The sequence below is a fragment of the Plecotus auritus genome, assembly GCF_963455305.1.
Source record: "Plecotus auritus genome assembly, chromosome: 2".
Lineage (NCBI taxonomy): Eukaryota > Metazoa > Chordata > Mammalia > Chiroptera > Vespertilionidae > Plecotus > Plecotus auritus.
Genome location: NC_137771.1, coordinates 5666026 through 5690507, shown reverse-complemented (window position 1 = coordinate 5690507; position 24482 = coordinate 5666026). Strand labels below are relative to the sequence as shown.

Sequence of the window (24482 nt, the reverse complement as noted above, 5' to 3'; positions counted from 1 at the left end):
CATATCTTTAGTTCATAGATCTTAGATCCAAAGGAATGGCACTCAAGGGACTATACCCAAAGAATAACATCTGAGGTGCCTCATCTGCACCTAATCTTGACTTGGATGATGAAATGCTGGACTTCAAGCTGATGTCATAAATTTGGAAGTCTTTGGGGGGAGAAGGGGGTGGGGAGTGATGAATGTATCTTGCATATAGGAAGATTGTAAATTGTTGCCAGAGAGGAATGTGGCAGATTTTATTTTGCAAGATGACCAAAACAATTATCTCCCATCCCAAGAGCTCTTCCTACAGTGTGATCCTAACATCCTTCCCATTATGAGGTGGGTTCCACATTCCTTCTGCTTAAATCTAGGTGGGTTTGTGACTAAGGCAGAAGCGACACTATGTGACTTCCAAGCCTAGATTATAGAAGGCGAAACAGCTTCTGTCTGGTCCTCTTGGATGCTTGCTCTTAGAACCTCTAGAATCATGGGAGGTACAATCACTGTTTTGTATCAAGCCACTGAATTTTGGGGTCAACAATGAGTGGCTGATACAACTGGAATGACAAACAAATATATATAAAGACTAGAGGCCCGATGCACAAAGATTCATGCAAGAATGGGCCTTCCTTCCCTTGGCTGCCAGCACCGCCTTTGCTCTGGCCCAGAGGCACCTTTCCGCCTTCCCATGCTGCCCAGAGGCCCAGAGTGGCTGGGGCGGTGCAGAATGCCGGCGTCATTGCCATGGTGACGATGCAAGCATCCCGCCCCGCCCCTGGCCACTTGGCGCCTGAATATGCAAATTAACCCACCATCTTTGTTGGGTTAATTTGCATACTCACTCCTGATTGGCTGGTGGGCATCACAAAGGTATGGTTAATTTGCATCTTACTATTAGTGTAGATAATTCACTCAATACATTGAGCACTTACACTGTGCCAGGTACTCTTCTAGGTACTGTGGCTAAAGAACAGACTAAAATCTCTGCTCTCATGGGACATACATTCTAGTGGGAGAAATAGACTATGAACATATATGATACGTTAGATAATGATAAATGCTACAGAGAAAATAAAGAAAAGGAAGAGAAATGAACAATAAAGGTGGTGAATGAGTTGCAATTTTAAGTAGAGTGGACAAGAAAGGACTCAGGGAGGTGAGGAAGGGAGTGACCCATGTGGATATCTGTGAGAAGAGAATTCTTTGTAGAGGAAGTAACAAGTTAAAGGGCCCTTGCAGGGATGGAGAGCAAGCCTAAGGAGGGTAAAGAGGCCAGGATGGCTTGGTGGTTGGAGTATGGGGAAGATGAAGGATATGAGGTCAGAGAGATGATGAGGTGGGAGTATATTGCCTTCTAGGCGATTGTGAGGGCTTCTTTTATTCTGAGAGGATTAGGAAGCCATTGGCAGGTTCTGAGTACAGAAGTGACCTGGTCTTAGTTTGAGAAAGGGGGACAGGGGAGAGACAGGGAGATGAGCTATGATGCTATTGCAATGGTCCAGGAAACTGCTTACACTGACTCAGACCAGTAAGAGCAGTGGGCCTGGTTGAGTTTATAGGTAGAGCTGATAAACTGTGGACAGACTGGATAGGAAGAGAGCACAACAGGAGTCAAGGATGACTCCAAAGTTTTTGGCCTGTGTGACTCGGAAGGACGGAGTTGCTATCCATTGTGATGGGGAGACTAAGAGGAGCAGGCTTGGGGTAAAGTATAAGGAACTGGCTTGGATATGTTCATTCTGAGGGTCTGCTGTGCAGAAGAGAGAGGGCTGGGCTAGAGCCATAAATTTAGGGGTCATCAATGAGTGGCTGGTAATGAAGCTGTGAGATTCAATTCTCTAACCATTTAAAATGAGGATTGGGTCTGGAGCTTGACCCCAAGGTCAAAGCTCCTTCCAGAATGCTATGTTGCTTCTCCACACCTCCACAGGCATTCTGAACTTGGATCATTCTGGAGCACTGCCATCCAGCAGGAATGATCAGCTTCTGAAGCTCAGATTGCCTGGTTCACGTGCCACTGCACTACCTCCCTCACACAGCTGTTGAAGATTAAATAAATTAATACACAAAAGATAGACACAGAGGCAGTAAAGCACCAGTCTGTCAAATTACAGCAGGAAGGTTAGGGAGTGTTGGGGAGGGGGGAAAGAGATCAACCAAAGGACTTGTATGCATGCATATAAGCACAACCAATGGACACAAGACACTGGGGGTGGTGGGATGAGGGCATGTGACAGGGGGTAGGGGAGGATGGGGGAAGACCTATGGGGAAAAAAAGGAGATATATGTACTACTATGTGTAATACTTTAAACAATAAAATAAAATTTTAAAAAAAGAGTGGTTCACACATAGAATATGCTCAAGAAATGCATACTTATCAACCAAAGGTGCCTTCCTTTAGCCCAATACTAGCTGATACCAAACGTCAAGCTCATAACCCACTACGGATATTTCCTTCAATCACTTACCTAGTCAGTGGGGCTTACTTTTCTCATCTTAGCACCCCCCAGAAAACACTGTGAAATTATTTTATGAACCAAACCCAAAAGTTACAAAATATGAACAAAATAATGTGCTTAGCTATCTTTTCAAAAGATATTTTAGCAACTCCTGTTTAAAACCCACACAAGAGTGAGTCATAAAACACGTGAAAAGTTAGTTTGATCATCTTTCTCTCAGGACCATTTCTCTCCTCCTCTGCTCCTCAGAGCCTCCTTCCTACGGGACCATCTTCCTTGTAGTCAAATCTACATTAAAAGTATTTGTAATTTATGTTAATATCCATGATTAACAGATTGAAGGCAACCACAAGTTGCTATAAAATAGCAACCCTGAGACTCTAAAAATAAAAATCCCAAACATCTTCCCCTTAGATAGTACCCGGCGGAATATTCAAAGCCATGCGCGCATAAGGAGAATAAAGCAGCACCCTATTATACTCATGGACCAGTGGGGCATGCAAATGACATGACAGAATCGATGCCTCTGAAGATTTACAATCTGGATGGAGAGGAGACAACACACATTCCTGAGATGGATTAAAGAAACATTAGGCATAGAAGGCAGCAAACACCGTCATTTTATAGGCATATAATATTGTTTCATAAAAGGTAAACAGAATTATCTGCGTGGGGGATTATGGATGTTTTTAGTTTTCATTTATGTTCGCTGAAATTTTTGCTATAAGGAATACATTATATTTTTTTGGGGGGGGAATGTGATTTAGTCCAAACATGCTGAAGAGATGGGGACATGGTGGCTAAGGGCATGGGCTCTGAGTCTGGACACCTGCTCTTCCACTAACTGGCCAGGTAACCTTGGACAAGTTACTTAACCTCTCCATGACCACATCTGATCTGTTTAAGAAAAACCAAAGATAATAGTACCGTCTTTTTGAGGATGAAATCATCCATATAAAGGCCTTTGGTAGTGCCTGGTACATAGTCAATACTATATAAGTGCTCCCTATATTATCACATGAGCTGGGAGATACGGCTTTATAAACTGCAGTGCCTGAGAAAGTGCTTAGGAAATGGGTTGAACTTGAGTAAGAACTTTAAAGGTCAGGGGAAGAGATGTTTTAGATAAGGGAGCAACTTGAGAACAGCAGAGACAAGATGTTAAAGCTCAACCCCCTCAGACAAGCAGACAGTGGAATGAGAACCAAATGGAGCATCAACTCACACAAATCCCAGTATTTTCTTTCAAACACAGCCACTCCTAACGGGCTGCAGGGAAGATAATGCCCCACAGGCACACGCATCTAGCTCTTGTTGTTTATCCACCCCTTTATTTTCCACAAAAAGAAGAGACTCAAAGAAGATGCCTTCTAAATGTGTATCACCATTTATTGTAGTTTGCATTAGGAAATGAACAGAGGACATTGTCTGTGGAGGGGGGAAAAAAGGAAAAGAAAGTTTTTGTAGACTTAATTTCTTCAAAACACTTTATGATTTCAAATCCTTTTTTACCCCAAAGGAAATTCGAGAATTCAAGTATGTTACGTAGGGAGCAGTAATACAAAAAGTCTTATGTTTTTGTGCGTGTGTGTGGGTGTTTGCCTGTGTGTGTTTGTACAAGCAGACATCTCTCCACATTTCTTGCACCCCTTTTTTGCTTTGGTAAGGCCAAGCCCCAAAGGACACATCATGTACATGACCCCTGCCTTGAACTCACAGACCCAAGAGTTGAGGAATTTATGTACCCTCCTCACAGGGGAACTGTAAAGGTTTCCAACTGTCACGAAGCATTAAAAACACCAACCTCCCTTCCCCCCAAACCCTAAGTCATTTAATCCTGATAGACGTAAGCATTCCCTTTGCTGCAGCTGCTCTTAGGTTCCAGAGAGGGTTTATGACAAGGATCAGAGCTACAGGATTCTCTTCATTTTGCTTAGAGTTAAAAAAAAAAAAAAATTTAAGGGCCATTTCAAAATAAAAATAAAAACTGAAATTCAAATTCTGAAAATATCTTGCCTTTTTTATTAATCATGTCATCTAACACCAATTAAAAAAACAAATATGTGAATATGATATAAAAATACGATCCCAGGATTAACACTTTGTTGCAGGCACAGTTATCTCACAGAATATATGTTTGGAGAGCCAGGGAAAGGAATTTATTTTTGTTTTTGTTTCTCTTAAAAAAATCCACAGCAGTGCAAGTTGGGGCAGGAGAGGAAGGGAAGGGGAAAGATTCTTTAGCAGCAAAATGTCCAAGGTTCTCTAATCACAATCAAATCAATGGATATTGAATTTAGAAAAAAAACAAAAAGATGGAGGGGACGCTGCCCAAACCCATTCATTATCAATCACTAAAAAACTTCCGCTGCAAAAGCCCCAAATTGTGACATACGAAGGACGCGCTTCGTTACAGCAGCCACCGATCAGTGTGTCCCTCGAGCGTTGGACCAGGGCTGTCACTTAAATATATGTACAGGAAGTGGGCTCCTTCTCGTTCATGTCCTTGCAGATGGCCACCGCTTGGTCGCGTTGGGAGGGCTCTCGGTGTCGTCGCCACGTCTGGCCTCCACATGTGAAGAGCAGTTCACCACCGATGCTGCTTCTGCTTGCCTCGCTGGCTGTGGCTGCTGCGAGCAGAGGGTGGACAAGGGACGTTTAATGATCACTGTTCTGCTTCTCTCTCATCCAGGCGTGAATCTGCTCTTTCAGTTCTGGCACTGAGAAAAGAAAAGGGGAGGATTAATGCCTTGATGGAAGGGCTTTTCCAGAGAGATGATGCTCGTTGTTGGTATAAATGGAAAGGAAGGCCATTCATTCACTCAGTGCAATGAAGACGGAAGAAGGAAGAAGCAGGACATGAGAAGGACTAGACTTCTACAGTGAAAAAGAACAAGGAATGCTTCGTGTCTTCTCCACTAAGTGTCATAGGCTAGGGAGAGTTTCTGGATTTGATAAGTTCCCCCTCTGATTAATCTCCAACACTGGATTTTGGCCGCCACATTTGTTGCTGCCGCAGGCACCGCCTCCAAGCCCTGCACCCTGTACCTGGTTCCAGCATGCTCTCGGTCAGCGTCTGCCGGTTGAAGGGGTCTGTGGGGGAGTTGAGCAGGTGCCGCAGAATGATGGAGCGGTCCATGATGGTGCCGGAGGGCAGCCGCACGGGGTCAGTCATCAGGGTGTCCATCAGAGGGTCTACAGAGACAGAGCAAAGCAACTTCTAACATAACAGGACCTACAACCGGAAACAAAACCAAGCCCCTCCTGCCAGGGAGAAGTAACACACATGTCCATATGAATAGCAGCCAAATGGGCCCCAAGTTTTGAGGGAAAGTGACCTCTTATCAGCCACTGCTGGGAGGAAAGAAGAGAGAAGGTTGGGCCAGACAGCTTTCGTTCGGGCTTCTCAGGATTCTTTGGAAACGCCAATCCCCACTTGTACTAGTAAGGGTGAGGCGGGCCTTAGGGTCTTCAGGGTTTTACCTGGTTTGAAGTCAGGCTAAGGACCTTTTCTCGTCTTTTAATTTACAATATGAGCTAAAAGCAGGCAAATGCAAGTTCAGACAAAGTGCCCCAGAAAGCAACCACAGCACACCAGTAACAAGTTGGAAGCACAGGACGTCCGTCCTCTTTTCTGTTCCTGTTTCCAGTGAACTCAAAGCAAAGGACAGGGCATGAGAAAAGCGGGCCACTTGCCTCGGAACTCGTCCGGAGCGTCGCTGTAGTCGATCTCGGCCCGCGCGTTTTTGGCCACTATCTCCTCCACCTTCTCGGCGAGGAGTTTAAACTTCTCTATCGCGATGGTGGATTTGATCCCTGCCTTCCGCATCTTCGAAATAACTTCTTCAAACAACTCTTTGCTATAGGATCTCTGTGGATGAGGAAAGACAATGTAAGATGTAAATATAGTGTAAGGGGGGAAAAGTAAGCTGCAGAAAATACCCAAAGTATGATCTATTTGTGTGTTTTCTAAAAAAAAAAGTCCTAAAATTATAATGTGTATATGCAAATACTTTTACATGACTATCTATATATATAAAAAGCCAGTGACCAGAATGCTGTAATGATCAGAATGACCAGTTGCTATGACGCCCACTGTGGCCAGCGAACCAGCCTGATCAGGGGGTGGGGCCGGCCAGCCAACCTCCCCCAGCCCCTCCCCGCAGCTGGCACCGCCCCTGATTGGCCTCTCCCACACCAATAGGGGGCAGGGCGGCCGGCCAACGTCCTGCAGCCCTTCCCCCTGGCTGGCCCTACCCACAATGGGCCCCCACCACCCCGATGGGCCCACAGCCCCTCCACTGGGCCGGTCCCGCCCCTGATCGCCCCCTCCACCCCAATCAGGGGCAGGACTGGCCGGCCAACCTCCTGTAGCCCCTCCTCCCGCCCAGCCCTGCCCCACCCCCAATCGGCCTATGGCCCCTTCCCCCAGTCAGTTCTGCCCCTGATCAGCCCCCCGACTCTGATCAAGGGCAGGGCCAGCCGGGCCACTGCCCACAGCCCCTCCCCATGCCAGATCCCACCCCCGATCATCCCCCACCACCCCAATTGGCCCGCGGTGCCTCTCCCCAGCCAGCTCCACCCCCGATCGGCCTCCTCCCCCCGACCCCCGACACTAATCGGGGTTGGGGCTGGCCGGCCAACTGCCCACAAACTCCCCACAGCTGGCCCCACCCCCAATCAGTCCTCCCACCCAAATTGGGGGCAGGGCCTGCGGGCCAATTGCCCTCAGCCCCTCCCCCGAGCTGGCCTGGCCCTGATGGGGCCCTGATCAGGGAGGGCCAGCCGACCAACCTCCCACCGTCTCCTCCTCCTGACAGGCCTGGCCCTGATCCGCCCTGATTGGGGGTGGGCCAGCTGGACCCCACCTGTGCACAAATTCGTGCACTGGGCCTCTAGTAATACATAAACACGGGATAGTACACACCAAACTGTACAAGGTCATCACCTCTGGAGAGGGCTTCAGGATTAAGGGAAATGAGGGGAATTTGGAAATGTTTGAATTATTTTTACAGCAAGCCTGCATTTCTTTTTAAATTTAAATATTAAAGAGAAAAAACGAGTCTATTTCGGCCCTTGCAAGGCACTGTGCTCTAGCAGCATGAGAGGAGGTAAATGTGGTGAAAACAAAGAACTTACATATGTGAGTAATATCTCAATAAAGCTGTTATTTTTAAGAAGTACTTACATTTCCCCCATTTTAACCTTTGGATGAGGTTAAGGGTGAGGAACCTTCTAGAATGCCTACCGATGTTTAAACTGAGATGTGAGATATGAACTGGATAAAAGTGTGAACAGAAATGGGAAGACAGGACAGAGCATGGAACTTTGGGGCATTTTACGTAGAGAGCAGAGAGGTTGAGAACAGGGGCTCAGGGAGGCTCTGGGACCTGCTCTACCCCACTAACTTCACACGCGCTACGTGAACTCTCCGTGCCTCATTTCAAAAGGAGGACTCTAGCCCTAACTGGTTTGGCTCAGTGGATAGAGCGTCGGCCTGCAGACTGAAAAGTCCCAGGTTCGATTCCGGTCAAGGGCATGTACCTTGGTTGCAGGCACATCCCCAGTAGGAGGTGTGCAGGAGCAGCTGATCGATGTTTCTAGCTCTCTATCCCTCTCCCTTCCTCTCTGTAAAAAATCAATAAAATATTAAAAAAAAAAAAGGAGGACTCTAACTAAACCTGCATCGTAGGATTTTTGAGGATCCAAGCAGTAAAAACATGGAAAGTGGTTAAATCTGGTGTTCAGTTAGGAAGAATTAGTTATTTTATGTTCACATGGTGAGGACAGAGAAGAGGAGGGAGGAGATTGCTGGGAAGTCCAGGGTACAGCTGGGTGTGGCTGGGCTACATCGGGAGCCAGATGTGGTCACAGGGACACAGGGAGAAGGGGAGGGAAGAATGTGGAAATAACCATCGAGGTTTGAAACCTGGAAGACCAAAGTGAAGGCAGCACTAAAGCTGAGGCTTTGGGATGACAGCGTGGCTTCTCTGAGAAAATGGGGCTCTTTCTGGGAAGGTCACGGACTTGTGGAATGAAGCCCCGAGCTATATCTGAGTCCAGACCGCAATGGGAGGTGGACCTGGGAGGCTAATCTTGCCTTTTAGGCCGAAGGAAAACGGCCACTTCATCTCCATTTACAGCAGACAAGTCCCCTGGCAGCTATGCTCACGATTCCCACTTATGTACTAAAAATGTCTCAAACCATATTTTGAAAAGTATCACCTTCCTTGATTTCAAGTGGGGAATTCAGGAACAGATGGCTATGTAATCGCATGGATCTGCCAGGAAACCCAGAACAGCAAATTCAAGTCGCCAGGCAGCAGCCTGACCCCAGACTCCCTCTGAAACGGCGGCGACCCTGGCACCGACCTGGTCGTCAGCGATGGCTTTAGCGAACCGCGCACAATCTAGCTGCAAGTAAATATCTGTCAGTTGGTCCAACAGCTTCTTTGGTTCAAAGCCGTATTTCTCGGGGTTTTCAACTTTCAGGTCACGGCACTTGGGACCACAGAGTTGCTGAAGATTGAAGTTCAGCATTGCAGCCAGTCGGGGTCCAAGTTCCTAGGAAATCACAGGATAATAGGACAATTCATGCTGTTGAGACAAGTGAGAAGGACCAAAAACTCCCATTTCAGTGGAGCAACAGGAATTGGCTGGATTCATCTTCAAAGAATCCCTGGTAAGTGCTGTGAATCATCAGCTGAAGAAAAACACTGAATTCAAAAATGTTTTACTCTCCATTTCCAATCCCATCATTCTAATACTTAAGAGAGTGTTGTACGTTGGTGGGATATTTATAAATACCAACAAAAGGCAACCTTTTCTATAAAGTCATGCTTTTAATTATAAAAACAAGGATCATTCTAAATTTGCAAGAAACGGGTAAAAGAGGGAAAATCATTCGTAATTCCATCATCATAACACAAATCATAAGTTTTTGAACATGCTCTGTAGGCCATCACTTTATGCATTACTTCTGTATGAATTTCAAAAGTCCCTGGCAGTTCAGGCAGTACCCGCCATTCTTTACCTATCAGGTGCCAAGAGGAGAGAAATGCAAAGAAGTAGAAGATAAAATTTATGCCTGAGCAGTTTTAAATGTAGCCAGTGAGACAGAGCCGGCTTAAGTGAAACAGCTGGACTACAGCAATCATGCAATAACCCCATGAGAGGACACAGCACCTACTCCAGCTGGGCACACACTGCTGTAAGCAAACCTGACACAGGGACATGTGGCTGAGAGGGTAAAAGCTGCCCTTTGGGGGCGAGGCTTTCCTTAAATGCAATGACTGGGTTTACACAAATTCAACTCAGCTCAGGAACCTGCTTTTCAGGAACCGGCTTTTGCAGAAAGTAAAGTGCGCCTGTATTTAATCAGGAATCTGTGGGATAAGCAGGGAGAAGAACAGGAGAGAGCTGGAAACCTGTTTTCCTCTGGAAGTGGGAGTTTTGTGTAGTGAAGGAAAAGCACACAGCAACGCAGGCGCAGGCGCAGCCCGGGCAGAAGACCAGCCCAGGTCGATGTGCAGGTCCTGAAACACGTTCATTTCAATGGACATGAACAGACTAGGCTTAGCTTTCGATCATTTCCTCTGAAAAGTGAAGGCTATGGAACTAAATACGGCCTCATGTTAATTTAGTCTTAAATGGTTTTTATGTTTCCTACCTTTTAACTATCAGTGGCACTGCCCTTGGGGTCACTGAACAGAAAACCAAACACGGTCACAGTAGGGACGGGCAAACTGCCAGCCGTGGCCGAAGCCAGCCTGGTGCCTGCTTCTGTAGTCTCTAACGTGCACCGTCTGTGGCTGCTTTTGCAGGGCAGGGCAAAGCCGAGTAGCCGTGGCAGAGACCGTGTGGCCCACGTGCCTGAACTATTCACTGTCCGGCATTTACAGGTAAAGTTTAAGCCTCTTTTCTGCCTTCCTCACTACCCTTTGTCCTGGCCACACTGTAAAGTTTCTAAACCGTGGGTGGGGGTGAAGGGGGTGGGGGGGCTCAGGTGCAGCAAAGCGGCGATCTTCGGTGATGTTGCTCAGCTTCAATTTCAGAAACAGGACGAGGTCTCATGCATCATGTCAAGGCCAAACATTCTGACAACCTTTGATCTATCATAAACCTAATTATGACTCTCATTAACCTTTGGCTTCTTGACTGTCACAAAGCTACACCTAAGAGAATCAAAGATCTTATACATTATCAACTACTTCTACTTAATGGTCTCTAATTTCCAATTGATGTCACCTTACTTTTCCTCTAAATAAAACACAGGAGTCCATAATGATAAAAACATGTCATAGCTTCAACATTAACAACCCAAAGTGCTGTCTAAGCAGAAAGTGAATTCCTAAGTTAACTTGGAAGCGACCACTTGTGGACTTCAGCCTATCAACAGCGCTGTGTGTATCAATGAGCCTCGGTGGGGAAAAATCAGCAACAGAATTTCACTCGTCAGTGACTGTGACACTGAGCCTTCCACACTCCATTCAGTTACAAGTGACAGAGTCTGAACGTGAAATCCAACAGACACAACATAACCCCCGAAGTCTCTACTCACCGGCCTGAGGAAGGGCTTCTGGACCTGCTTCGTGAGGATGTGGAACATGTCCACGGTTTCCGTTGCCAGGGCAAGATAGGAGCGTGACACCCGCTCGTCCTGAGCCAGCTGGGACTGCCGGGCCTGCTGCTGGTCCTGGGGAAAGTGAGCAGAGGCCAAACAAATCTCAGGACTAGTCCCCAGCTCATCGACACGCCACGAGGACGGGAAAAAAGTCCGCTCATAAGTGGAAAAGCGCATCGCAAAGCCAGCGTCCTTAGGGAATGACAAGACAGCCCAGCCTCGGGAACCCTCCAGGTCACTGAAGCTTTCCTGTCCGCATCAAACTCTTTAGGACTTTGAGTAAGGCGACTGTGGCACAACATTTAACTCACACAAGACGCAGTTTCCTTTGTGATAAAAGAAATCACCATCGCCCTAACCGGTTTGGCCCAGTGGATAGAGCGTCAGCCTGTGGACTCAAGGGTCCCAGGTTCAATTCCGGTCAAGGCCATGTACCTTGGTTGCAGGCACATCCCCAGTAGGGGGTGTGCAGGAGGCAGCTGATAGATGTTTTTCTCTCATCAATGTTTCTAACTCTCTCTCCCTCTCCCTTCCTCTCTGTAAGAAATCAATAAAATATATTAAAAAGAAAAAAAAAAAAGAAATCAACTTCTTCGCAGGATGAAATAAGTGAATCTTATGTCGTATCTGATACGTGTTCATTTCCCTTAATAAAGACTTTTACTTAGTCAGCATTGCTTTAAAAACATGTGATATGATACTGAAACCTGTGGGTTCTGTACGTGCAGGAGGCAACCAATAGGTATGTCCCTTACATCAATGTTTTTTCTCTCCCTTCTTCCCCCTCTTCCACTTTCTCTAAAAATCAGTATCCTCAGGTAGCCCTAGCTGGTTTGGCTCAGTAGATAGAGCGTCAGCCTGCGGACTGAAAGGTCCTGGGTTTGATTCCGGTCGAAGGCACATGCCTGGGTTACGACCTTGATCCCCAGTAGGGGGCCTGCAGGAGGCTGCCAACTGATTACTCTCTCTCATCATTGATGTCTCTATCTCTCTCTCCTTTCCCTCTCTCTGAAATCAATAAAAATGTTTTCTTAAAAATAAAACACACACACACACACACACACACACACACCCCTCAGGTGAAGATTAACAACAAAAGGATGGAGCCTAGAGGTTCTGCTGAGAGGGAAAGGAATGAGGGATGACACAGGGGTGCTGAACCAGAGCAACGGCAGGGTGTGAGAGTGGGCAGACCTGGCGAGGTCTGGAGGGCTACCCAGCGTTCAGTTGACACAAGTTAAGCTTGAGGTCCCTATGAGACCACTAGGCAGAGAGGCAGGTCAACAGCAGTTACAGAGTCAGGAGAGACCTGAGCCGGGAAGACACATTCTGAGTCCTCAGAATACAGACAGTTAAAGGCTTGGGACAGAGGAAATCACCCAGCAGTGATTTTCAACGGGGGCACCAGGCCACACGCAGCGGTTTCTCGCTGCCTGCAGACTCAGGGAGGAGGGCCCATCACTGACATTAAATGGGAGTGAGCCAGAGATGCTAAATGTCCTGCAGTGTATGGGACAGTCGTTCATAATAGAGAGTTATTATTATATCAAAATTCTACTAGATTCAAAATACCAACCAGAACCCTCCGCAAACACCGACCCAGGGAGTAAGTGTGGAGAGTAACGGGGGCTGGGCACCAGAGCACAGGGGGAGCAGGCAGGGAGGTGGAAGGTGGGAAGTGACTTCTAAGTCAAAGGGAGATGATTTCTGAAACTGCACTTGTTAGGGATTATTTATGACCCTTTTCCACCCATTAACCCGGACAAAACCATATTATCTGTTCAGTTGTCTCAAACAAGTGCTATTAAGCACTGACTGTGAACAAGATAATGTGCAAAGACCCGGATCCCAACATCTACAATACAAGCTGGTCCAGGAGAAGCCTCATAAGTGGATGATACACTGGCGTAGACAAAGCGGAGACTTTGCAGTGACACGGATGGGGGAGGCCAACCAGAATGTCAATACGTGACATCAGCAGTAGCTGGCAAGGAAGGGCCTGGGAACTGACCGGGACCATCCACACGGCTGCAGTGAATGTCGGGGCGGGGCAGTGGGCCGTCCGTGGCAAGATATGATTTCCTCATGGAACCTGGCAGAACAGCCTCTTTGCCACGAGTAACTGAATAGAAAAGCGAAGATCAATTGAAAGAAAACCCCAATGGAACCCCGAGTGATCACCCAGATGCCACTCCTGTCTCGCGGACAGGATTTGAGATGTATTCCTAGTCACTTTCATAAATCTTAATAACATATTCAGACAATAAAAGCTCTTCTCCAAAAAGCCCTTAAAATGCAAAGGCCCAAGTTCTGGACACCAGGAGGACTTGGTCATCACTTCTTAGCTTCAGAGCAAGTGTTTACGTTTCCTCCTGCCCAAACCTGGGATTAACTTCAGGGAAGCCCACAGCTTCCCGCCAGGCTGTGCGGGCCCCGTGCTCACCCGGGGCAGCTGCTCCCACTGCTCTTTGTTCTTCATCTCCTCTTGCACCTCGTGGATCCGCTTCAGGGACTCCAGACTTTCATCGAGCAAAAACGTCGTGTCATTGATCAGCATGTTTATATAGCGAACGAACTGCTTCCCAGAGCTGCAAGGCAATGATATGGGACATGGTCACACAGCTCCCTCCACCAAAACGCCGCAGCAGGTCCCAGAGAAGAGGGCCACGCGCGTCGCCCTGCAAGACCTTGGCACAACTTGAACACCATGAAGGTCAGGAACTGCAAGTCTCTCCTTAGACCGTGTTGCCCTTTGAAATTAATCATGATGAGCTCACCCAGTGACGTGCTGGGGACACCTTGCACGACTCATGAGAGCCAGTTGCTAATATTTTAGAATTCTGTGAGCAGATTCCCGTGGCAGCGTAAATTTGGCAACAGTGGAAGTGTTTATACTCTAGAAAACCAGCACATGCTGATATCTTTTCCCTTCAGAGAGGAGGTTTACCAGCATAGCCCTGGCTCATTCCCGCAATGATTCTAAGCAGAGAAAACACTCTTCCAGGCTAGGAAAAAAACATGCTTAAATTCACCAGGATAAAAGAAAGCACAAATAATTACCCACCTATAAGAGACAAGAGAACGTCGGACAGTTATTCCCATTATAAAGAAGACACACTGGAAAAAAACTGGAGCTTAGCCAGCGTGGCTCAGCAGTTGAACATTGGCCCAGGAACCAGGAGGTCATGGCTCGATTCCAGGTCAGGGCACATGCCCAGGTTGCGAGCTCGATCCCCAGTAGGGGGCATACAGGAGGCAGCCGATCAGTGATGTTTTTCTCTCTCCCTAACTCTCAAAAATCAATAAAAAAAAAAAAAACTGGAAGCTGTACCACTGATAGAGTGGGCCATTACCTTACTACAGAGAGCTCGAAGCTTCCAGCCCATGGCACTGTCCTGTCACCTGTTCTAATGCAGGGACTCGCTGGTGACGGAGATGGCCTGGCCTACCTGTTAGGCTATGGAAGGTCAGGAGAGAGAAGGAGGGCTACACTTCAGGACCTCCCACCGAGCATCGGGGCTGGCCAGCCCAGCCTGGGGCACAGAAGCCCCCGTGACAAGGGCGGAGCCTGGACTCCAGGAACATGGAAAGTTCCCGAGCCCCACACAGAACCAGCTGTGGGCCTGCCTGGTTTCCTACGCTGCTGCCAGGCTTCCGCTGGAACATAATTCTGACCAGAAGCGCAGTCCATGGAAACAAAGAATTACCTCACAGTTTCCTTTGCAGAAAGCTATTTAGCAGATGGTGACTCCACTGGAAACATGTACATCATTGACTAGTAACTCAGTTAACGAGGGACCGCCAGACCCGATCCAAGATCTGACAGGGACTGCAAAGAAAGGCCCAAGCAGATGGGATAAAACTTCTCCTGGAGAGTAAGGTGCGAGTTCAACCTTCTGCCTACCTTTCTTTCAAAGGAAGTTAGACGGAATCACTAATGTCAGGTTCAAGTAGGTGCTAAAATTTCAGGGGGCTAATGAAAAGTCCTTAACCAATGCTTAGCAGCCGTGGGCAAACTACGGCCCGCGGGCCGGATCCGGCTGTTCTATCCGGTTCTCTTGCTCTCCCCTCCGCTCCTTTACTTTGAATTTATATTAGTTCACACAAACACTCCATCCATGCTTTTGTTCCGGCCCTCCGGTCCAGTTTAAGAACCCATTGTGGCCCTCGAGTCAAAAAGTTTGCCCACCCCTGGCTTAGAGCCTTACTACAAATACAAAGAACGACACTTCAAATGACAGCCCTAATCTAACTGCTTCTGAGCCTCAACTCCTCCTAACATTTCCAGCGCTGCAGCTTGATATCATGTTCAAGAACACAGTAAGATCTCGCTGCAGTCATTCCAACAACTTCCGTTAACACTGTAATCACGAAACCATTAACACATCATCTCAGAATAACTATAGATTCTTTCCGTAAGTACGCCATCCCCAAAGGTATCTTGACCAACCTAAAGTTCAGCAATATCTCGTAAGCACAGACATTCAGATAACCTGCTCACGTTCAGCGGTACCTTCTGGAAACTTGAAGGAGGCTGAGACAAGGCCACAGCAAGAGCCTGGCTGTGAAGGCTTTGAAGCAGCCACTCTCCCTGGGATTTGCAAGAGAGAAAGCAGTGACATTGGGGGCGCAGTACTCACTTGAACTCCTCCATGAAGGTACCGTGGTGAGCTATGTTTTGCCAAAGGCTTTTAAAAATGGTGCTAATGTGATAGCGAATGGTGAACTTGTCATAGAACTCGCTGGTCGCTCCAGTATGCTCGACATCTAATAAAGAAAGACACACGTGTCATATGTAAATTGACTGGAAGGACACAGAAAAAACGTTCATAGATTCTCTGTTGAGTGCAGGGATTATCAATGATTTTTATTTTCTTCTTGGTATTTTCTATATTTTCCAGTACATTTTTTGTGACTAAAACAGCTAGACACCTGCTGACCTCACCCTGCCTGCTTGCTGGCTGCCATCCCACCTTGCACTCTGGCTGCTTTTTTACTGATTCATTAAGCTGCCCGGCCTCAGGGCCTTTGCACCTGCTGCCTCCTTGGCCTGCCACTGTGGCTGAGATCCTCAAAGACTCACTCTCTCTTTTGTCTCATTTTCAAGGTTACCCCAAGTCCTCTTCTCAGCGACCCTCCCTGCCTAGCTTCTCAAAGGAGCACCACGCCTCCCCCCACCCCACACCCACTATGAGAGTATATTATTTATGGGTCAGCGTCTGTCTCCCACCTGGAACATCTGACGCAGGGTAGCAGGGATTGTGACATCTTCACCGATAGGCCCTAGCATCAAACCCAGCCCATCACACACAGGAGCTTCAAAAGCATGTGCTGAACTAGTGCCTGGTCTACGTGGGCTAAGGCTGGCCTTGCTGACTAGGTCACTTGGGAAGAGGAGTCTTGAAATAAGTCACCGCCGAAACCGGTTTGGCTCAGTGGATAGAGCGTCGGCCTGCGGACTGAAGGGTCCCGGGTTCGATTCCGGTCAAGGGCATGTACATTGGTTGCGGGCACATCCCCAGTGGGAGGTGTGCAGGAGGCAGCTGATCGATGTTTCTAGCTCTCTATCCCTCTCCCTTCCTCTCTGTAAAATATCAATAAAATATATTTTAAAAAAAATAAAAAGAAAAGAAAGAAATAAGTCACCAGTGTTCCTCCAAGTTCTGAGTAGCAGACTTTTGAGAGCTGGTCCTTACAAATAAATACTCTTATTTTGAAACTGAACTTTACTTTTGAAACAAAAATTTGATCTGAAGCATTTCCTAAGCTAGCCTATTCTCCCTGGGGTGCAAAAAGGTGCTTGTTCTGTATCTCAGTCTCTCACAGGCAACCAATAGGTCCAGGAACCAGGATGCTGCATCCCCTTTAATTTGCAGGCGTGTTCAGGGTCAGGACCTGCATCCGCAGGCCTCAGCAGGGTGTGATGGGCATGCGGGGAGTGTGTGTGATGCCCCCCTGCAGGCCCTCTGGCGCCAGTGCCTTGGTAACAGTGGGAGGAACATCACAGCAGCCAGGAGCACCTGTGCTACAGCCCAGCTGCCGGGGCTGCTGCCACTCGCTAGCTGCTGACCTTCAGCAAGCTTCCTGACCTTTCTAAGCTTCGGTTTCCTCATTTGTAAGATGGAGATATTTATAGCGCCCATCTGAGGCCTGTGGTTGGGATTAAGTGCAAGGATCAGTAAGGATTCACTAAGTGGTGGCTATTCTTAGCGGGGTATCATCTGTCCATGACCACAGAGGTGTCCAGGGCCAGAGGGCACACTGTCTGGTGGGAGGGGAGGGGGAAGAGCACCCGCCCGCCCGCTCCTAGGACCTTCGCAGCAGGGACCCGCCAGGCCCAGCACGGGTCTCGCCGGGGAGGCCCAGCTCCATCCCACACACCTCCACACCCCCGTTTCTTACCCAGAAGTCAGTGACAGTTGCAGGCACAGGGTACAAAATACATTTAACTTTTTTAGTTTTAATACTAACAATACCATGTTTAGAAAATTTTAAAAGTTCAGGTAACAAAAAACAAACAAAAAAAAAGAAAGAAACTACTCATAATTCTCAGGGACCCAGTAGCACGTGCTCTGCTCCCAGGGGGCTACTGAGCGACACGTGTTCGTGGATGTCAGCCTGTTTGGTAACAGGTTAGAGTAACCTTAGCACTGGCTTTAGAGGGCCCTGTCTGCCCGTCTACCCAGGAACCCACCTGTATAAAACTTCATCAGGGAGGGGACCAACAGTTTGGTGGAGAGAGGATGGTTCTCAATCATTTCAAAGAACTTCTGGGTTCGTGGCTGAACGGCAGGGTTGGTCATAAACATGACTTCTACCAGTTTGGCCACCAGGTACGGATTTCGGATGTAGTTCTGGTTGCACAACATCACGACGAGGAACATCACAACGTCCTGAGTGCAGGGCTCGTAGAGCACCTGAGGCGAGTATCTGAGGGGCGAGAGGAGGGCGCGGTAAAGCCCCGAGGCTCAACCTGGGTGGGCGCTGGTGCCCTCCGCAGGGGAGGCGGCCACAGGTCCAGGACCCAGGATGCCGAATCCCCGTTAATTTGCTGAGTGTAAGGTGACTATTCATATCATAACTAGATAGATTTAAAATCCATCCTGTCTACTGGTCACAACATTTTAGACTAACTTATTATGTTTTAGAAAATAAACCAAAGCTGTGATTAAATCATCTCATGGATTTCAAAGATCTTCACTACCCAAACACTTAAAAGATACTTTAATAGAGTTAGTTATTTTCATTTTAAAAAGTCAGTTATGAACTCAACCCATTACTTTGCTACCTTTCTCCCATTCTCCCATTGATAAAATTTTGGTACAAAACACAGATGTGGTTATTTCTGGCTTTTGAATGTTCACTCAGATATTGATAAACCGCTCCTACTGTGCCTCAGAAACACATTCTCCATCATTAGAAGTTCAACTCCATTTTCACAGAAGACATTATTACCAGCATTGTTAATCCTCTTCGCCTCTGAGATATTATTGGGATTGGCCTGGTGCCACAGTTTGGATTTATTTTTCCAATCTCCAGGCAGCAGTTAAAGCAGTGACACAAAATTTCAGGCATAAAATGGACGTTTGTAATATAATTAATCACAGAATATACACAAAACATATAAAAACATATATAAGTTCTATGTACTATGGTAAAGACACTTACTGTACAATAAAAAATAAAAATTCAGCAATATCTTCTACATAAAACTCAGGCAATGCTGCAAACGCCTTGGGGACGTCTGAACTTAAAGGCAGTGTTACACTGTCAACGAGAAGAAAGCACAGGTTACAGTTGAGACCACAGTGCTGGCCGCACTTGAACACGTCCCACGCCCGCAGAGGGCCCCCTCAGCAGGGGCGCACAGGCTTCATAACAATAACACGGTAACGATAAGCTGTACAGGTGAGCATACAAGGTCAACAACGCTCTCAGCTCAACCATAAAAAGTTATCTCTAGCTTTTTTTAAAAAATTGATTTCAGAGAGGAAGGGAAAGAGAGAGAGAAACATCAATGATAAGAATCATTGATCAGCTGCCTCCTGCATGCCCTGCACTGGGGAACGAGCCCGAAACTCCGGCATGTGCCCTGACCAGAAATCGAACTGTGACCTCCTGGTTCGTAGGTCAATGCTCAACCACTAAGCCAAGCCAGCCAAGCTTATCTCCAGCTTTTAGCTTCCAATTTATAGATTCCATTTTCTATTGATCAAAGATTGATAAAAATAGCCGAAACCGGTTTGGCTCAGTGGATAGAGCGTCGGCCTGCGGACCGAAGGGTCCCAGGTTCGATTCCGGTCAAGGGCATGTACCTTGGTTGCGGGCACATCCCCAGTGGGAGGTGTGCAGGAGGCAGCTGATCGATGTTTCTCTCTCATCGATGTTTCTAGCTCTCTATCCCTCTCTCCCTTCCTCTCTGTAAAATATCAATAAAATATATTAAAAAAAAAAAAAAAGATTGATAAAAATAAAGCCAATTTTTACAAAGCACTATGTCAAAATTAAAATTGCAACTGTTGACATTCCCTTATTACTGTAACAAATTACAGGGAAAATATTGATTAATATTACATACTCTACATAAGCACAATCTGGGAATTGAAAAATAAATTATTTGTTTTGTGTTTTGCTTTTTAATCCTTACCTGAGGATATTTTCCCATTGATTTTAGAGAGAGTGGAAGAGAGAGGGAAAGACAGAGAGAAACATCAATGTAAGAGAAAGACATTGATTGGTTGCCTCCTGCACAAGCCCCAATCAGGGCCCTGGCTGGAGAGGAGCCTGCAACCAAGGTATGTGCCTCTGGCCGGAATCGAACCCAGGACACTTCGGTCCACAGGCTGATGTTCTATCCACTGACCCAAACTGGCTAGGCCAGTGGTCGGCAAACTCATTAGTCCACAGAGCCAAATATCAACAGTACAACGATTGAAATTTCTTTGGAGAGCCAAATTTTTTAAACTTAAACTTCTTCTAACGCCACTTCTTCAAAATAGACTCGCCCAGGCCATGGTATTTTGTGGAAGAGCCACACTCAAGGGGCCAAAGAGCCGCATGTGGCTCGCGAGCCGCAGTTTGCCGACCACGGGGCTAGGGCGAAAACGAATTCTTGATGAGGGGAGGGGAGGGTTTGGGTTCCACTTGTGGACTGTGAAGAGCAATACATTGAACACAGCCCAGACGAAGAGGAAGGGCACACTCACTCGGGGTAGGCAGGGTCCAGGATGCGGAGCAGCAGCTGAATGAGAAGGCCATAGAAACTCAGACATCTTCGCAGGAAGCTCTCGTCAAGTAAACCAGCGTCAGCGCAGGCCTTGCATCGTACCAGTTTCTGTGGGAGCAGGTGTGGCCCAGCCATGGTTAGTTGGCAGCTGAGTACCTGCAGCGAGCGGGGCGGGGCGGGGCGGGCCAGGAGAGGGGAGCCTGCGGCACCCACAGCTTCCCCGCTAACTAGCTTGGGACGCTGGTCGTGTTCTAAGAAAAACAAAAGCTATGCCACACAGACACTGGACGCACAGCTCAGAGGCAGCTCACTGCTGTCATATGTGAGTAACTCGGGGAGCTCTTTGGGGGCCAGGGAATGATTAGTGGGAAGAAGCCAGACAAATCTGCATCTGAGTTCCGGGTCACCACTTATGAGCTGCCTTTGGGGAAAATGCTTGTCCCCCCACCTCAGAGGATCGCTGTGAGAATAACACACACGCACATGCGCACACACTGACACGTTAATTTAAACAGTTTATGGACTCCTTGAAGCGTTACCTTTGGAGAGCTTAAGGGTTCTGCAGACCCCAGCATTACTAATGTCAGGTTCGGGTAGGTGCTAAAATAAGAGCCCCTGCCTTATTCTGCATCTCAAGGAGGTCGAGTGTCTTCGTAAAACTAAATAAGACCTTAACGTGTGACAGAAATCCAAGCCAGATGAAATTTCTACACATTATTTTACTAATCAACAGAAAGCACGACCAGCTAACACTCAGCTTTTTAATTTGAATATAAACATAAGAAAAATGCCTAAATTTGCTATCTGCGCTAAACCTTTTTAAGCTGTGTTCACGAGCGGAAATCTTTCCATCTCCAGTTAGTTCTGTGTGCTGGATCATTTTCAATTAAAAATGAAGAATGAGGAGGTGCAAAAGAAAGAAATCTTTCCACGACCACAAATCTACTTTGTCACGCACCATGAACATGCATGACTGGAAGGAATGATGTGTGTTTTGGGGACAGGATTGCAGGGTTGGGGGTAGTAGGTGGGGAGGGCACTGCCCAAGGTAGGAAAGGGAGGAGATGCTAAACTGAGGATGATAAAATCAACTAAAAATTCATGATGTCATTGGCATAGCGCTTGACAGATTGTCATGAGGGTTAAATATTATATAGATACATGTAAACGATCAACAAGTTTTAGATGCACCATTTTACCTCGGGGGGTGGTGAAGTGGGAGGGGGAGAATAATGAAGAAAAAATAAGGACAGGAAACTGCTCACTCAAGGCACATATCCTGCTGGGAAATACACTATTATGAGGCTGGTTGATACTTATCCGGATTAACAGTACAGACCTTAAGCTGAGTTTTGCAGCGCTTCAGCATTTCACGGTGTCTAGTTGCCAGTGGGGAATCTTTCCATTGGCTTTCGTTATTTTTCAAATCTTCCACGGTTCTGAAATCAAAGACTAATGGTCAAATGGAAAGAAAACACACAGACCCATTATCCATCCTATCTGCTCATTTTGACCATTTCATTGACTCTCAGACACACACTTCCCCCCCAATTTTAGCATTTCTAAAACCAGAGAATGTCTTACAATCAATGGCACGTTATGGTTTAATTGGCAGCATTTTTCTTTCTTATTGATTGATGACACTTAATTTATTCATTCACTTATTTAATATATTTTTATTGATTTCAGAGAGGAACGGAGAGGGAGAGAGTGATAGAAACATCAATGATGAGAGAGAATCATTGATCAGTTGCCTCCTGCACGCCCACGACTGGGAATCGAACCAGTGACCTCTTGGTTCCCGGGTTGACGCTCAACCACTGAGCCACACCAGCCGGGCTCCTGATGACACTTCAGATGTGATGAAATACAGTAACCTCTTTTAGAAGGAAATACATGGTCCCCTTGTTTTTCTTGGAGGGAGAAAAAGAGGTCTCAAGAAAATTCAAGGTTACTATGCCTACTCAATTACCCCAAACAAAAGGCGAAAAGGCGACTTCGCTGATGGCTTTTCCTCCTTTGCTTTTACAATCGTCGCCTCTGCTTGGAAGACCCTTCTCTGTGACCAACTTTGCCACCTGCTCCTTCACTTCCTTCAGGTGTCTGTCCAAGTATCACCTGTCAGTGAGGTAGTGTCCCCGATCGGTAATAATGCTGCACATTTTAAAGGTTGTTCACTTAACGTTATTTTAACCCCTTTCTATCAAGACATTGTAAGGATCTAGAGGTTGATCTTAAAAAACAAAATAAAAAAACTACCATTCCCAGACGCCCTTGCTGCCAGCATTTCTGCACATGACCTCGTCCACCAAGAGGCGAACCCTCACTGAAGGCGGAAGTGAATATTGCCAAGTGGCAGCCACATGGTTCTGGGAGCACTTGGTGGAGGCTCTACTGTCCGGCTGACCCCTGAAGCAGCTTCCTGCCAAGCCAGGTTCAAAGGAGAACCGGTTTGCCAGTCATTTCAAGGATTCAATAAACCAAATGGTAACCTTGAACAATCCTCTGATAAACTAGAGTATTTTGTGTGCAACTATGAGTGTGCTAGACAGAACAATGCTCCCCGCTAATGACATAGCCCAATCCCCAGAACCTGTGAAAGCGTTTGTTACCTTACATGGCAACAGGGACCCTGCAGATGTGATTAAGGTTATGGACCTCAAGATGGGGAGATTATCCGGGATTGTCTGTGTGGGCCCAATGTCACCACAGGGGCCTTCTACGAGAAAGAGGGAGTCAGAGGAAGAGGAGGAGATGTGACAGCAGAGGCTGGAGAGAGCGGACTCAATACGCTATGCTGCTGATTTTGAAGATGGAGGAAGGGGCCACGAGCCACGGGATGCAGGCGGCCGTCAGAAGCTGGAAAAGGCAAGGAAAGAGATTCCTCCCTAGAGCCTCCAGAAAGAATGCAGCCTTGATTTTAGGACCTGTGTCCCCCCAGAACTGTAAGATAATCATTGATGTCGTTTTAAGTCATGAAAGCGTGGTAATCTGTTGCAGCAACAATTGGAAAGTAATCTGATGACCTGTATTACTGGCACCAGAAGCGGTCACACAGGTAATGGGTCCTCAAGAGAAACGGGCCTCTGGGATTAGTTCTCTGATGGGACAGTGAAGATTCAGGCACCTCAGGACAGAACACTGGCAGCCCAACGCTCTCCATGAAAAAACAGCTGCATGCTTGGTCACCAGCGATTTCCTGGAAGGAAGACCGAGGGCTGCTTCTATGTGGAGAGCTTACAGAATAAAAGGACAGGCCCAGGATGCTAACTCTCACCTCCAGGAAAGTCAACGAGCCAGGGAGTTTCTAAGATGACCACAAAATAGCGTCTGGTCCCACAAAGCATCACATCACAATATAAACTGAATCGATAACCTTACTGGGTCTCTTAGCTGTAAGTGAGAGCAAAGACGGGCACTCCAAGAATTCAAGAGGAGCTTGGGAGAATTTGATGACTTCGAGGTGGTCATATTACAGGAGAATGCCAAATTCCCTCTCATTGCTCCAGAAGCATAACCAGAGTGAGACCAATTTCTGTACTTATCGGCTAATTACAAAGTCATATGCAGGGAGTTCGTATTGGAAGACAAAGAAGGGCAAGATTTGCTAGGATGTTATATTCATTTCCCAGGGTTAGTGTAACAAGCTTGCACAAACTCAGTGGCTTAAACAACAGAATTATCGGCACGGAGCTCTGGAGGTCAGAAGTCTCACGTGCTCAGCGTTCCTTCCCGAGGCCCTAGGGAAGAACGCTTTCCTGCCCTTGGCAGCGACTAGAGGTCACCTATGTTCCTTGGCTCATGGACCAACCACATCACTCTGACACCTGCTTCCGCCATTACGCTTCCTTTTCTCACTCTGTGCCTGCTGCCTCCCTCTTAAAAGGACCCTTATAATATTGGGTCCGCCCAGATAGTCCAGGAAAATCTCCCATCTCAAGATCCTAAGCTGAAGCACATCTGCAAAGTCTCTTTTACCATGTAAGGTAACATATCCACAGGTTCTGGGGTCTAGCACGTGAACATCTTTGACACCGTTACTCTCCCCCCTGCACACGAGGTGACAGGAATGGGGGAGTATGTGTGGGAATGGAGCTTCAAGTGCCTCAGGAGCCAGAGAGGAGCGTGTAGGGCAGCTTCACTGACATGGTTACACCTACTGGAGGTTCTGGATGCAGCGCCATCCCG

General features: G+C 47.1%; 1 protein-coding gene across 3 annotated transcripts in view; it reads right to left on the bottom strand.

Moving 5' to 3' along the window:
* Positions 1 to 4438: 4438 nt before the first annotated feature.
* Positions 4439 to 24482, bottom strand: part of UBE4B (ubiquitination factor E4B) — a 98318-nt gene continuing 78274 nt past the window's right edge. For all 3 annotated transcript variants that reach the window (XM_080658480.1, XM_080658478.1, XM_080658479.1), the window contains 11 exons: positions 21634 to 21733; positions 20275 to 20402; positions 18737 to 18835; positions 17763 to 17998; positions 15709 to 15835; positions 13512 to 13656; positions 11006 to 11140; positions 8818 to 9009; positions 6142 to 6316; positions 5494 to 5640; positions 4439 to 5165 (listed from right to left, as the gene is read on the bottom strand). In XM_080658480.1, coding sequence (XP_080514606.1) covers positions 5104 to 5165; positions 5494 to 5640; positions 6142 to 6316; positions 8818 to 9009; positions 11006 to 11140; positions 13512 to 13656; positions 15709 to 15835; positions 17763 to 17998; positions 18737 to 18835; positions 20275 to 20402; positions 21634 to 21733 — 1546 coding nt within the window. In that variant the 3' untranslated portion in view covers positions 4439 to 5103. The remainder of the gene's footprint in view (positions 5166 to 5493; positions 5641 to 6141; positions 6317 to 8817; positions 9010 to 11005; positions 11141 to 13511; positions 13657 to 15708; positions 15836 to 17762; positions 17999 to 18736; positions 18836 to 20274; positions 20403 to 21633; positions 21734 to 24482) is intronic.